The 14,544-nt window shown below is 45.4% G+C and overlaps 1 protein-coding gene across 1 annotated transcript; it reads left to right on the forward strand.

Annotated features, from left to right (window-relative positions):
* The first annotated feature begins 913 nt into the window (after positions 1-913).
* On the forward strand, positions 914-10,187 carry LOC139834949 (uncharacterized). The gene is made up of 3 exons (XM_071824876.1): positions 914-968; positions 9,400-9,663; positions 9,742-10,187. The coding sequence occupies exons 1-3, from the start codon at positions 914-916 to the stop codon at positions 10,185-10,187; spliced, it is 765 nt and encodes a 254-aa protein (XP_071680977.1).
* Positions 10,188-14,544: the final 4,357 nt, after the last annotated feature.

The following is a 14,544-nucleotide window of genomic DNA, read 5'->3' on the forward strand; positions in this document are numbered from 1 at the left end:
ATAGGGTTTTCAAATCGGGTGAGTAATTTTTCCGTAGGGCGTCATAAACAAGGTTATTACAAAATATCATATGGTAATTCTGAATTGGACAAGGTTACAGCGATCCGTCAAGTAATTTCCAAACCCCAAGTGGTCTTTTTTTTTGTAAAGCGTTGCACCCGATTATCAACCCGTCTACAATGTTTATTAAGACCATCTTAGTCTTAATGCCACATAATCTAGATGTAACGACACAACATAATATATGCTCCGTTATTTCTTTTTTGTCTTAATCTCATCCTAAATTTGCGCCGATGGAGTGGCGCTAAGAGCTCATCTCGTAACTAAGAGGAGGCAATTTTTTGTTTCAACTTTCGATGTGTCACCAACTTAGCGCTTATCCTACGTGGCAGTTGTAGGATGTCACCATTGTTAAGGTGTCAGGTGGGATCTCACCCAAAGTTCATTTTTTTGCATTTTTGTAGTGTAAAATTTGGAAGCACAAAATGAAGTATAAGTGGTCCTACATAAGTGGGATGTTCACTTTGCATCTGGTCCGTCCATTGTACATGCCCGCGCCGAAGCTCAAGCTGAGTTGAACGAGGAAACGGCTTCCCTCGTGTCCGAAAGTAAATTGAGGAAACAGTTTCTCTGATGAAAGAGCTAAATGTAGTACGCATTGAGCCGCCGAAACGGGACACTACGATTTGCTAGTAGGAGTACCAATCACCGGCGGAGACCGGAGAGAGGTGATTCAGTCGTGCAGACGGACCCAGTCCAGCTCGAGCCGACGGTCATGGACGGACGCGGTAATCGCTGTCATCGCGGCGCACGGCAACAGTCACGTGAACCGCGTGCGCGATCGTAACGAGCGGGAGGCGATGGTGCGTGCGTGGCCGTCCACTCACCGTCCCCTATCCCTGTCACCGCTCCGATGCCGAGCATCACATGGGGCCGGCCGGGCGGTGCCGCCGCGGCCGCGCCGGCCGGTGCGTGTTCGGTGGTGGGCTGCTGCTTCGCTCGCGATCACCCGTCCGGCCGGTGCGAGCGATCCCTGTCTCGTCTTGTTAAGACGCGCTCGCCGCCGGGTTTGGCGTGCGAGCCATGCCACCGTCGCCGTTTCTTCTCCGTGGCTGCGCTGCGAGCATGGCCGCACGTCGGCTTCTCCTCGCCCCAGGGCATCACCGACCGGCCGAGCAAGGAATCCAACTGAGAGTACTACAGCTACCCTTGATTTATCGATTTATTTGTTGTACCTATAGAGGGTTGGCTCACCGGTCACCACCACGAGTGCGACTGCTTTTCATGAGCAACTTAGCCGCAGCATGCACTATCTTCTTCTTAACTAAAAGAGATCGCTTGTCCGCAACAGAATATTCAAAACAGGTTGCTTTTTTGGTACTGTTAAACAAATACCTCCACTGTTTTACATTAATAATTAGCTTCACTTTGTTCAGATTATCCATGTCCACACCTGCATATACGTCTAGTGTGTAGTTAGTTCGAAAGAATATGAGATAAGACAATCTATGAAAGAAAAAAAAATACCCAAATAGTCCTAACATAATAATCATCATAGCCGTGCGCCGGTGACTTAAAACGAGTGCACACCTTCCAACCTCACGACCAAGCTCGTGATCCACAATGTACCAACACCAACCCGAAACCAATATAATATAATCATCATAGCCTATGGACAAGAATATACTAGTGGCGCACCTATAAAGGCACCTAAACCCTAAATCATTTGGGCCGATGGGCCCTAACACCTCGGCCCACCCCCAAAAGGGTGCTGGCATGGCCCACTTGGCTACGCCACCGGTACGCGAGAAACCATTGGCGTAGCCCATCCTACCTCAGTGTCGCGTCTCTCCCCCCATCCCATGTTCCCCTCGCTCTCTCCGCCACGCTTCACCCACTTCCTTCGTCATCGTTGCACCGCTGTCGAGTGTCGTACTTCTCCGCACCCCGTCTCCCCCAAGCCACCTTCTCTTCATCCGCACCCTACCACCCTGCGTCGTCTCCCCCAAGCCGCCTTCTCTCAATTCACACCCCGCATCGCAACCTCTGTCCTCGTCGTAGTCAATCAATGTGTCGAGCCACACATCTCGGCCTTTGTCCGCATCACGCCACCGCCGATAGCCTCAGTGATTCTTAAGCATAATTTTTTTAGCGGTAAGTCTAATTTTTTGCATCAACTATTTCTTAGTAATTTTCCCCGAGGCGGTAACTAACTATTTTCACAAAAGCAATATCTCGGTCAAAAATCTTGCGTCAACAGTAACTCTTTCATGGCGCATATTTCTGCAATGGTAAATTTCCAACGATGCAAAAGCGTGATAATTTTTACACGAATCTTCAGCCTCACCGTTGTTCTGGACAGTAATAACCTGTTAGTAACTATTTAGCAATGCATAATTCAGCGGTAATTCCAAAAACAACACCATTCGCTGCCTCTTTTAGTCAACAAAATACTACTTTACTCTTTATGGTATCTTTGAGAAAACTTGCTCCATCGTATGTCACATCCTTCAGCCAGTGCCCTACGATTATTGATAACCCACAAGTATAGGGGATCGCGATAGTCTTCGAGGGAAGTAAAACCCAAATTTATTGATTCGACACAAGGGGAGGTAAAGAATACTTATAAGCCTTAACAACTGAGTTGTCAATTCAATTTGCACACTGGAAAAGCACTAGCAACAGGGGTGATGTGAAAGTAGCAGTAATATGAGAGCAGTAGTAAAAGTAACACAGCAGCAGTAATAGCAATATGAGAGCAATGGCACCGGAAAATAGTTGATACTACTTCCAATGACATATAGAACAAGTATATGATGATGAGATATGGACCGGGGTTCCCAGCGATCTACACTAGTGGTAACTCTCCAATAAGTGACAAGTGTTGGGTGAACAAATTACAGTTGGGCAATTGACAGGATTGATAAAGCATTAAGAAAGAACATCAATTCATTAATCATGTAGGCATGTTTTCCGTATATAGTCGTACGTGCTCGCAATGAGAAACTTGCACAACATCTTTTGTCCTACCAGCCGGTGGCAGCCGGGCCTCAAGCGAAACTACTGGATATTAAGGTACTCCTTTTAATAGAGTACCGGAGCAAAGCATTAACACTCCGTGAAAACATGTGATCCTCATATCACCGCCATCCCCTCCGGTTGTCCCGATTTCTGTCACTTCGTGGCCTTTGGTTCCGGACAGTGACATGTGCATACAACTTGTAGATACAATCTAAGCAATAAGTATAGAGCTCAAATCTAAGATCATGCCACTCGGGCCCTAGTGACAAGCATTAAGCATAGCAAGATTGCAGCAACAATAACTTCACAAACTTTATAGATAGACTAATCATAATGTATCATCCATCGGATCCCAACAAACACAACACCGATTACATCAGATGAATCTCAATCATGTAAGGCAGCTCATGAGACCATTGTATTGAAGTACATGGGGGAGAGTATACCGACATAGCTACTGCTAGAACCCGTAGTCCATGGGGAACTACTCACGGAGCATGGCGGAGGCGGTGGCGTCGATGGAGATGGCTTCCGGGGGCACTTCCCCGTTCCGGCAGGGTGCCGGAACAGAGTTCTGTCCCCCGAATTGGAGTTTCGCGATGGTGGCGGCGCCCCTGGAGTCTTTCTAGAGTTTCGTCAATTGGTACTGCGTTTTTAGGTCGAAAGGGGTTTTATAGGCGAAGAGGCGGCGCAGGAGGGCTGACAGGGTGGCCTCACCCTAGGCCGGCGCGGCCGGTGCGGCCGTGCGGCCCTATGGTGTGGGCCCCACAGCTCCCCTCCGACTCTCCTTCGGTGTTCTGGAGCCTTCCGGGGAAAAATAGGAGGTTTGGCGTTGATTTCGTCCAATTAAGAATATTGCCCGAACAGCCTTTACGGAACCAAAAGCAGCAGAAACGAGGAAGCGCACTTTGTGGCATCTTGTTAATAGGTTAGTTCCGGAAAATGCATGAAATCATCATAAAGTGCAAGCAAAACATGTAAGTATTGTCATAAAACAAGCATGGAACGACAGAAATTATGGATACGTCGGGGACGTATCAGCATCCCCAAGCTTAGTTCCTGCTCGTCCCGAGCAGGTAAACGATAAAAAGAATAATTTCTGTAGTGACATGCTACTTACATAACCTTGATCATACTATTACAAAGCATATGAAATGAATGAAGTGACTCAAGGCAATGATCTATAGTTGCTAACAAATAGATAACATATAGCAAAACTTTTCATGAATAATACTTTCAAGACAAGCATCAAAAGTCTTGCACAAGAGTTAACTCATAAAGCAATAAATTCAAAGTAAAGGCATCGAAGCAACACAAAGGAAGATATAAGTTTCAGCGGTTGCTTTCAACTTTTAATATGTATATCTCATGGATATTGTCAACATAGAGTAATATGATGAATGCAAATATGCAAGTATGTAAGAATCAATGCACAGTTAACACAAGTGTTTGCTTCTAAGGTGGAAGGAAGTAGGTAAACTGACTCAACATAAAGTAAAAGAATGGCCCTTCAAAGAGGAAAGCATCGATTGCTATATTTGTGCTAGAGCTTTGATTTTAAAAACATATAGAGAGCATAAAAGTAAATTTTTGAGAGGTGTTTGTTGTTGTCAACGAATGGTAGTGGGCACTCTAACCCCCTTGCCAGACAAACCTTCAAAGAGCGGCTCCCATTTTATTTTTATTTTTGTGTGGCACTCCTTCCAACCTTTCTTTCACAAACCATGGCTAACCGAATCCTCGGGTGCCTGCCAACAATCTCATACCATGAAGGAGTGCCTTTTTATTTTAGTTTTATTATGATGACACTCCCCCCAACCTTTGCTTACACAAGCCATGGCTAACCGAATCCTTCGGGTGCCGTCCAACAATCACATACCATGGAGGAGTGTCTATTTAGTTTAATTAATTTGGGACTGGGAATCCCATTGCCAGCTCTTTTTGCAAAATTATTGGATAAGCGGATGAAGCCACTAGTCCATTGGTGAAAGTTGCCCAACAAGATTGAAAGATAAACACCACATACTTCCTCATGAGCTATAAAACATTGACACAAATCAGAGGTGATAAATTTTGAATTGTTTAAAGGTAGCACTCAAGCAATTTACTTTGGAATGGCAGGAAATACCACATAGTAGGTAGGTATGGTGGACACAATTGGCATAGTGGTTGGCTCAAGGATTTTGGATGCATGAGAAGTATTCCCTCTCGATACAAGGCTTAGGCTAGCAAGGTTGTTTGAAGCAATCACAAGTATGAACCGGTACAGCAAAACTTACATAAGAACATATCGCAAGCATTATAATACTCTACACTGTCTTCCTTGTTGCTCAAACACTTTACCAGAAAATATCTAGACCTTAAGAGAGATCAATTATGCAAACCAATTTCAACAAGCTTTACAGTAGTTCTCCACTAATAGGTTTAAACTACATGCAAAAACTTATGATCTACTTGAGAGCTCAAAACAATTGCCAAGTATCAAATTATCCAAGACATATGAGGCATTTTCTGTTTCCAACCAAATAAGATAAGTATTGTAGCTTCCAACTTTTATCATTGAACATTAAAAGTAAAACGAAGAACAAGTGTTCATATGAAAAAGCGGAGCGTGTCTCTCTCCCAAACAAGGATTGCTAGGATCCAAATTTATTCAAACACAAACAAAAATAAAAGCACACAGACTGACAAGGTATTAACTTGTCAATGCCTATGGATTGTAGGCTAGGGTTTAGTTGGAAGTAGAGGGCAAGTAGATCTCGAAGGTTTCAGCCGAAAAGTACTCGACCATTATGAAAACTAGGGTTTGTAAACAATGATTCGATGATCTGTGCGTCCCTCGACTCCACCTTATATAGGAGGCGGAGCCGAGGGATTCGTGTTGTACAAGTTACAAAGTCCGGGAAGGTTTCTAACTCATCCCGCAAGATTACAAATAAGACTTTCTATTACAACTCTAACTTTCCTTAATACTATCTTGGGCTTCCGAATCTTTTTATTCTTCGGGTAGTGGGCCTTCAGTAAACCCCGGGTACTATCTCCGGCAGGCCCATTTGGGATGCCTATGTCAGTAGCCCCCGAGATTTTGCTTGAATCGTAGGGTCAAGGAAAATCTCCACTGTTTATTTTTATTCGACAACTTCGACTTTTCTATATTTCTTCTCATAAACATCTATATTGTACAGGGATAATGGTAGTTGGGGCTAGTTCATCTGACGGATCAGGTACTAGTTAACTGCTCTAGTGGCAATCCGCAAAAACCTACTTCAAGATCACGTCCCTGGACATGACCTCGGGATACCGGTGTAAACTTCGACAGGTGCCGCTTAAGGTCTTACCATTCTGTTGAGTCCCAGTAAAATTCATCGGGTACCTAACGCGTCCGTTAGGATTTTTCTTCGTATCTGTTGATACGGATAAAAGTAGCAGAGCGCAGTCTTCGGCGATGCCACGCCCAGCAGAACGGATCTGGGGTCTTACCTTCGCAAATTTGCGGCATTCAGAAATTGATCGCAACTTTTGCGTTCTGAGAATATATTGTCGAGTGCTTTTCCGGCTGTTGGAATGGCACATTTTATTGAGTCAAAGATGACTTATATTGCCCTCCCGATGGGAGTATATGTAGAGTTAATTATAACTCGAAATATACTCTTTTGCTCTTCTATCTTTCTTTTTCTCTTTCTTTCATTCTTTTTTATAATTTCATCGGGCACGCGAGCAGCGTTCCCGATGGGAGTAGCCCCCGAGGCTACAGCCAAGGACTTGTACTTGGGTGTAGGCTCCACACCTTATGCCGCTATATTTTCTTTTATCTCCCGAAGTTTTATAATTTCTCGGGTGCGCGAACAGCGCTCCCGATGGGAGTAGCCCCCGAGGCTATGAACAAATATTTGTATTTGGTCATAGGCTCACACCATTTCCATCTTGTCCTTCTGGATCTTTTCCTTTTTTCCAAAGTAGCCCCCGGGCATTTGATCAAAAACTTGTATTTTATCAAAGGCTCAGCATTATTTTTCCGTGTCGCCTTTTATGAAGCTGTTGAGTCGAATTTTTTCTTCTGCCAAGATGACGTTGTTGCTGACGATAGCCACGATTGCTAGTCAAAAATTTGCGACAAGTCTTTTCTCGCTGCCATGCGGGCCCAATTAATCCACTATCTTGACACGTCATGCAAGTGGGGGACACACGTCCTCCGCTTTTTCTGGCGCACGCACCGTAACTTCCCCAACGTTGAATTACTCTTTTTACCCTTGTTGCCACGTGGCTATCATCTGTCACACATTTTCCTTATCCAACGGTTCGTCGTTTCACCGCACCCCTATATAAGTTCGTCTTCTTCCTCCTTGAGCACTTCCGCTCGCGCCGTCCTCCTTCTCTCATCTGCAAATTCCTCATGCGATCCACAGCCTCCTAAACTCCTCGCCTCCAAGCTGCAAACCCTGCGCCATTGTTGATGCCACCTCGTCGATTGACAAGGCACAGCACGCCGGAGTCCTCCATGGCCGCCGTGGATCTTGGGGCGGCGGAGTGGGAAAGATCGAAGATTTCCACTCAAGACATCAACATGCTCAAGAAGCTGGGGATCAGCAAGAAACCCAAGGCACTGTGCTTCCCCAGGGAGGAAAGCTACCCAACCCCTCCAATGGGGTACCGGGTAAGTTTTGTCGACCACCTCATCCGCGGTCTTTCCGCCCCCATTCATCCTTTTCTCTGTGGACTTCTTTTTATCTACGGTCTGCAACTCCACCACCTCACGCCAAATTCAATCCTCCATATCTCCATTTTCATCACTCTGTGCGAGGCCTTCCTTGGCGTCCAGCCTAACTGGGCGCTATGGAAGCGCATTTTCTTCTGCCGCCGTAATGGCTCGCCCAATGTCGCCTATAATATAGGCGGCGTTGTGATTTCTGTTCGGCCCACTGTCAACTACTTCGACGTCAAGCTTCCTGACTCAGTTCAAGGATGGCGCAAGAAGTGGTTGTACATTCAGGAGGAGAACCATGGATGTGCGGAGGACAACATCCCTCCTTTTGATGGCGCCGAGAAAATCTTTCGCCGCCGCTCCTGGGACGCGGAGGCCACCGAAGAAGAAAGGGCGTCGACAGAAACCTTGATGGCTCGTATCCACGAGTTGCAAAATACTCGCGGCAAAGAGTTATCGGGTGTCCAAATCACTGCATACTTTCTTAGGACTAGAGTGCAGCCGCTTCAGGCTCGCAAATATCCTCTATGGAAATATGCTGGCGACGAGGATGTAGATCGGCTGTCGGTGAATTTGGAGGTCAAGGATTTAGAAAAACTTATCCGAAAAATCTCGTCTCTCAGCAAAAAAGATGCTGTCCCTTCTTCTTGCCGTGTGACACCATTCATCGCCGCCAATCCACTCCCCAAGGTAATCTTTGTCTATTGTCTTGTTGTTGCTTTGCTAACTTTTTTGTAACTTCTTTTCTGACGTCTCTCCCTGTTTTATTTTGCACAGAATCATCCAGACCTTGTCTCGCTTCCTCCTCTTCCTGAAGGTGGAGAAGTCGAAGAAAGGGCCATTGTCACTGATGACAATCAAGAAGCTCCATCTTTTGTGAATGAACCCGTGGATTCTCGAAAATCTGCGGGATCTTCCGAAGGCACTGCGTCGGCACTATCTCCTCCTCCCGCTGTTTCTCCAAAAGGCAAAAGGAAGAGGAATGACGTCGAAGATTCCGGCACTTCCAAAGCCGAAGAAGTTGATCCTTCACGTCAGAAGGCAACTTATGATCCTTATCTTGAATCCCTCGTCAGCTCATAAGTCATTTTTATTTCTCCTTATTTCTGTACTCGAAATTTTTGTCTTATCTTGCTTTTTATGCTGTCGATTTTTAATCACAGCGATGATGAGGAAGAAGTACCAACTTTTGACGTGGCTCCTCGGACGAGCACGTCACATACTTTACTTGCCTCGGATACGCCAGTTGAAGGAGAAGAAACCTCGCCTCCTCAACAAAACGTCGTCACCACTACTCCGCCATCAAGCCCCCTTGCTCCTTCACCAAAAAGGACAAGGATTGAAACGATCATTGAGCCTGCCCCTCAATTGGGTAGCTCTTCTACTCCGCTCTTGGATGATGTAAGTTTTTTTTATTTTATTTTCTTGCCAATATCTATATTTCCTCTATTTGCTTTTTTTTATGCCTTCATTCTTTTTTCATACCGATGTTTCTCTTTCTTTGTTCTTCTTTGACAGCCCATGATCAAAGATCTTATTCGCATCGGATCCCAATTCATTGGGTACCGTGAGTATGCCAAAGAATCGAAGGTAATAACTTTTTTTGCTGTCGTTGTTTCTGACTTCTTGCTCCTGTTTTTTGTCGCAATTTTGACCTTTCTTTTCTATTTTGACAGAGAAACTTGCAGAGGCCAACAAGTTTGCCGACACTCTTGCTCAAAAACTGGAGCAAAGTGAAGCGGCCCGCAAGAAAGCCGAACTTGTTGCTAGCGAAGCCAAAGCAGAGGCTGATGAAGCCAAGGCAAAAGCTGCTAGTGTCGAGGAGCTGCAGAAGAGACTTGAGGATGCTGAAGCTGCATTAAATGAGCACAAAACCGCACAGGCTGCTCGTGAAAAGGGAATCCTCAAGCGCCTGAATTCGCAAAATCGGCGCTTCAAAGGTAATGATATCGATCCCTTCTATTTTTTATAGGACCTGCTTTTTCTTGCTTTTGACCAACGTTTATTTCCTGTGGCAGGCCAAACAAACCAAGAGTTTGATCTGGAGAATCCCGACAATGATCCTCTCCTTGACGCACTTTCTTATCTGGAGTTTCATGGATCCGAAATTCGTGAAGGCGTGGTGAATGCTGACGCAGGATTGTCAAAGCTATTCCCCTACTTCTTCCCGAAGAAAGAGGAGCCCAAGACTTTCCTTGCACTTGCCCAGAGCTTCAATCCATCAGAGGACCTTGGGCTGAAAATGCGCCAGGAGAACATGAAGATTGCTGTCGAGAGCACTGTTGCCTTGGTCGCTGACAGCCAACAAACTGTTGACTGGATGAAGGTTGGCGACACCGAGCAGATAGAGCAAACAAAATGGCGGTCTTTGATCAAGGCAGCCAAGCCCAATACGAAGAGAATTCTGGCCTATCTCGGGATCAAGCCATCTTCAACTCCTAGCTCATCGAGGCCGGAGGTCTAGTTGCATGCCTCTTTTTTTCTTTGCTTTCTCTCTCTCTTTTGTCCTTGTCGCCAATTTAGCTGTGGCGACAATTATCCTGGTAGTCCTTTTGGAGAACTTCATTTGTAATGTCTATGTAAATTTTTCTAGAAATCAATGAAATTCCTTCTGGCACTATCATTGATCCTGTCGCTTTCTTTTCCAGTTAATATTTGATAACTATTCGACCAGTCCTTGCTCTGCCGATGCTTCACCTGCTTCTTCCTTCTCGAAGAAAATACTAGTCGATGATAATCCCCTCGAAGGTTCTTCAAGCAAACATTTGTCGGAAGATTTGCAAGAACTTCGACAACAACTTCAATCCATGAAGAAACAGACTCTGGCAATGATGGAACAATCTCGAAAAGCATCTGAAGGAGAGAAAATTGCTCTTCAACAGGCAAAGGAGGCCATCGCTGCGAAGGATGCTGCTATTGCTGAGGCTGCTGAAACTTCTTCTCGTGAGAATTATATGCTTCAGCTAATGACTGACGCTAGTTTGGATATGACAGGTATGTTTCCTGCTCATGACCGTGTTGGATGTTGTTCTTTTTTATTCGTTCCTTGATATTTTGTTTGCTGTGCCAGGCTCTTTTCTGGATACTGCTGCCGAAGATCAACGTGTTGAAGCTCGAACCGCTGTTTCTTTGAGGCCATTGCGCAACATGGGTCTAACTTTTGGGTTACTCCTGAGCGTACTCGCCAAATCGTTAGATTTCAAGATCGCGCGGCTCAGGTCCGTGACTTCCTTGACTTCTGTACGAAAACTTTATTCTTAGTTTATGGGACCATGTTCCCTCGGAATAAGATGCCAGAGACCCTTCCAGCTTTAATGGAAAAATTTCGAGATGCTCCTCGAATCCATGGTTTTGTGCGGGCTCAACTTTCTGCTGGCGCTAGATTTGCCATGATGATGATAAAGATTTGTCATCCAAAATTGCCCATAGATCAAATTGTTCCTACTTGTCTGGCAAAAATGGCAAAGAAAAAGAGAAATATGGGCAAGATTGATGATTTGGTTACTCCTGTTGCCGAAGATATGATGGATGAACTTCTTCGGATGGATTCTGAATTTTTCGTGAAGGGAAGCTATGCTGAGCATAGTACTCGTCCTTCTACTGAGCGAATAACCATAGACCATGTGCTAGGTTTTCCTTGAATACTTTTTCCTCTTCTTGCTGTATTTCCATCATTGATACATTCTTGTGTATTTGTAAACACAATCTATATTGTAAAGCTGTTAACTCTGTATGTTTCCTATTTTAAACCACCGAGCCCTCGAGCCTTTGGCTGGAGTCTATACTGTTTCGAAGATTTTCCCTTCTGTTGTAATAAGACATCGGATTGCAAGCCCTCAAGTATCTTAATGTCGAAGTTCTATGTTTTTGTTGCGAGGTTCTTGGACCAAAGCAATAAGATTTTTGACGTGTACACTATATTTATAATTGTTAGCTTCCGATTTTTATATTTGGCGAGGTATTTCGTGTACCAAGGCGAAATATTTTGGTAAGTCTATATTGTACGCATTTTGAGACTTGAAGGCGTTGAGCCCCCGAGCGTGTCGAAGAATAAGAAATATATCTCCACTATCTTTATTATATTGCAGCACCGCGAGCCCGCCTCATTAAAAACCTTTCCGGCCCCACTCGGTGCCCCGAAAAGGAAAAGAGTGCGTCTGAAAACTCGCGGGCGTTTCAGTACATTGTATTTTTACAGAGAAGGACTATATTTCGGCTCTAGGCGTAGAACCGCCTGAGCTGTGCTACGTTCCAGGGGTTTTTCTCGGGAGCCCCCGTCTTCTTGTCCTTGATCCTGTATGCTCCTCCGTCGATGACTTCCGTGACAACGTAAGGCCCCAACCATGGTGATTCGAGCTTCTCAGTACTTTTTTGATTTAACCGCAAGACCAAATCCCCGACTTGAAAGGATCTTGGTATTAACCGTCGACTGTGGTAGTTTTTGAGGTCTTGCTGGTATTTGGTGACTCGTGAAAGTACTTCATCGCGAGCTTCGTCGAGTGCGTCCATATCATCCTCCCGGGCTTTTTGTGATGTTTCTTCATCATACTCTGTTACTCTTGGAGAATCATGCTCTATTTCAATTGGTAATACCGCTTCGGCTCCGTGGACGAGAAAAAACGGAGTTTCTTGTGTCGCCGTATTTGGTGTTGTTCGGATGCTCCACAAAACACTTGGCAATTCCTCTGGCCAAGTATGTCGAGCTTTTTCAAGTGGCCCTAGCAGGCGCTTCTTGAGGCCGTTGCAGATGATACCATTGGCTTTCTCGACTTGCCCGTTAGTTTGCGGGTGCCCAACTGACGCAAAGTGCAATTTAATGCCTACTTCTGCGCAGTATTCTTTGAATTCCTTGGATGTGAAGTTTGAACCGTTATCTGTAACAATGCTATGAGGCACGCCAAACCGAAAAACGAGGCCTTTCACAAACTTTATTGCCGACGCTGCATCTGGTGAATTTATTGGCTTCGCTTCTACCCACTTGGTGAATTTATCGACAGCGACCAGCATGTACTCATATCCTCCAGGCGAAGCTTTGTGCAACTTGCCCACCATATCGAGTCCCCATTGGGCAAAGGGCCATGACAATGGTATTGGTGTTAGTTCTGCCGCTGGAGAGTGAGGTTTTGCGGCAAACCTTTGGCACGCGTCGCAGGTTCGTACTATTTCCTTGGCATCCTCGATTGCTGTCAACCAATAGAATCCCGCCCGAAAAACCTTGGCTGCAATAGCTCGACTACTTGCGTGGTGGCCACATATTCCTTCATGTACATCCTTCAGAATTATTCTTCCTTCTTCGGGTGTGACACACCTTTGCAGGACGCCTGAAATACTTCGCTTGTATAATTCCCCTTTGATCACTGTGAAAGCTTTGGATCGTCGAATAACTCGCCTTGCCTCAACTGGATCGTCGGGTATTTCTTTCCTGAGGATATATGATATATATGCTTGCATCCAAGGAATTTCTACCATCATCACAAGCTCTTGGTCCTCTTCGTCCTCCGTGGTTTCTTTGAGGGGCGCCGAAGTTTTCTCTTCCTTTGCTTTTTTCTGCATCTTTTTCGGCTTCGTGGATCTCTCCGCTATTTCTTCCCAAAATACTCCTGGCGGGATTGGGAGGCACTGCGACCCGATGTTTGCGAGAACGTCGGCTTCATCATTGCTCAATCTACTGATGTGATTTACCTCGCATCCATCGAACAGCTTCTCGAGCTCATTGTACACCTCCTTGTATGCCATCATGCTATCATTGACTGCGTCACATTGGTTCATAACTTGCTGAGCCACCAATTGTGAGTCGCCAAAGATTTTTAGTCGAGTTGCACCACAAGCTTTCGCCATCTTCATCCCGTGTATGAGGGCTTCATATTCTGCTTCATTGTTGGATGCGTTAGGGAACGTCATTCGAAGGACGTATTTCAATTTGTCGCCTTCAGGTGATATAAGTACTACTCCTGCGCCAACTCCTTCTACTCTCTTGGACCCATCGAAGTTCATGGTCCAAGTTCTCGACAAATCTGGGGGTCCCGTGTTTTGTAGCTCCATCCACTCTGCAATGAAATCTGGCAGAACTTGCGACTTGATTGCCTTTCTTTTTTCATACGTGATGTCCCGAGGGGAAAGTTCTATTCCCCAAAGGGAGACACGCCCTGTAGCTTCTGGATTGTTCAGTATATTTGAAAGAGGTGCTTCGTTGACTACTATTATCGGGTGTGCCGAAAAATAGTGGCGCAACTTCCTTGCCGTTGCGATTACTCCATATGCTAGTTTCTGGTACTGCGGGTACCACTGTTTGGAAGGCGATAAAACTTCACTAATGAAATATACTAGCCTTTGCACTCCATGGAGTTTTCCTTCTTCTTCTCTTTCAACAACTAGCACCGTGCTAACCACTTGGGGCGTGGCTGCAATATACAGCAGGAGAGGTTCCTTTTCCTTCGGCGCCACCAAGATTGGTGGTGTCGAGATTGTGCGCTTCAAATCCTCGAAAGCTCTGTCGGCCTCTTCGTTCCATTGGAATTTTTCTCCTTGCTTTATCAGAGCGTAAAATGGTAACGCTTTTTCTCCCAACCTGGCGACGAATCTGCTCAAAGCTGCGACTCACCCAGTTAGCTGTTGTATTTCTTTTAACTTTGTTGGCTTCCTCATAGTTACGATGGCCTGTATTTTTTCGGGATTAGCTTCGATCCCTCTTGCTGATACTAAGAATCCAAGAAGTTCTCCCGCAGGGACGCCAAAGGAGCACTTTGTCGGGTTCAACTTGAGGCAAAACTTGTCAAGGTTGTCGAAGGTTTCCTTCAAATCTTCGATCAGTGTTGACCCCT

Source organism: Lolium perenne, chromosome 1, assembly GCF_019359855.2.
Source record: "Lolium perenne isolate Kyuss_39 chromosome 1, Kyuss_2.0, whole genome shotgun sequence".
Classification (NCBI taxonomy): Eukaryota; Viridiplantae; Streptophyta; class Magnoliopsida; order Poales; family Poaceae; genus Lolium; species Lolium perenne.

Coding starts and splice junctions, on each gene's coding strand:
- LOC139834949 (XM_071824876.1), top strand. CDS start 914: ATGCCGAGCATCACATGGGGCCGGCCGGGCGGTGCCGCCGCGGCCGCG. Junction 969..9,399: donor CGCCGCGGCCGCGCCGGCCG/GTGCGTGTTCGG, acceptor CTATTTTGACAG/AGAAACTTGCAGAGGCCAAC. Junction 9,664..9,741: donor GCAAAATCGGCGCTTCAAAG/GTAATGATATCG, acceptor TTCCTGTGGCAG/GCCAAACAAACCAAGAGTTT.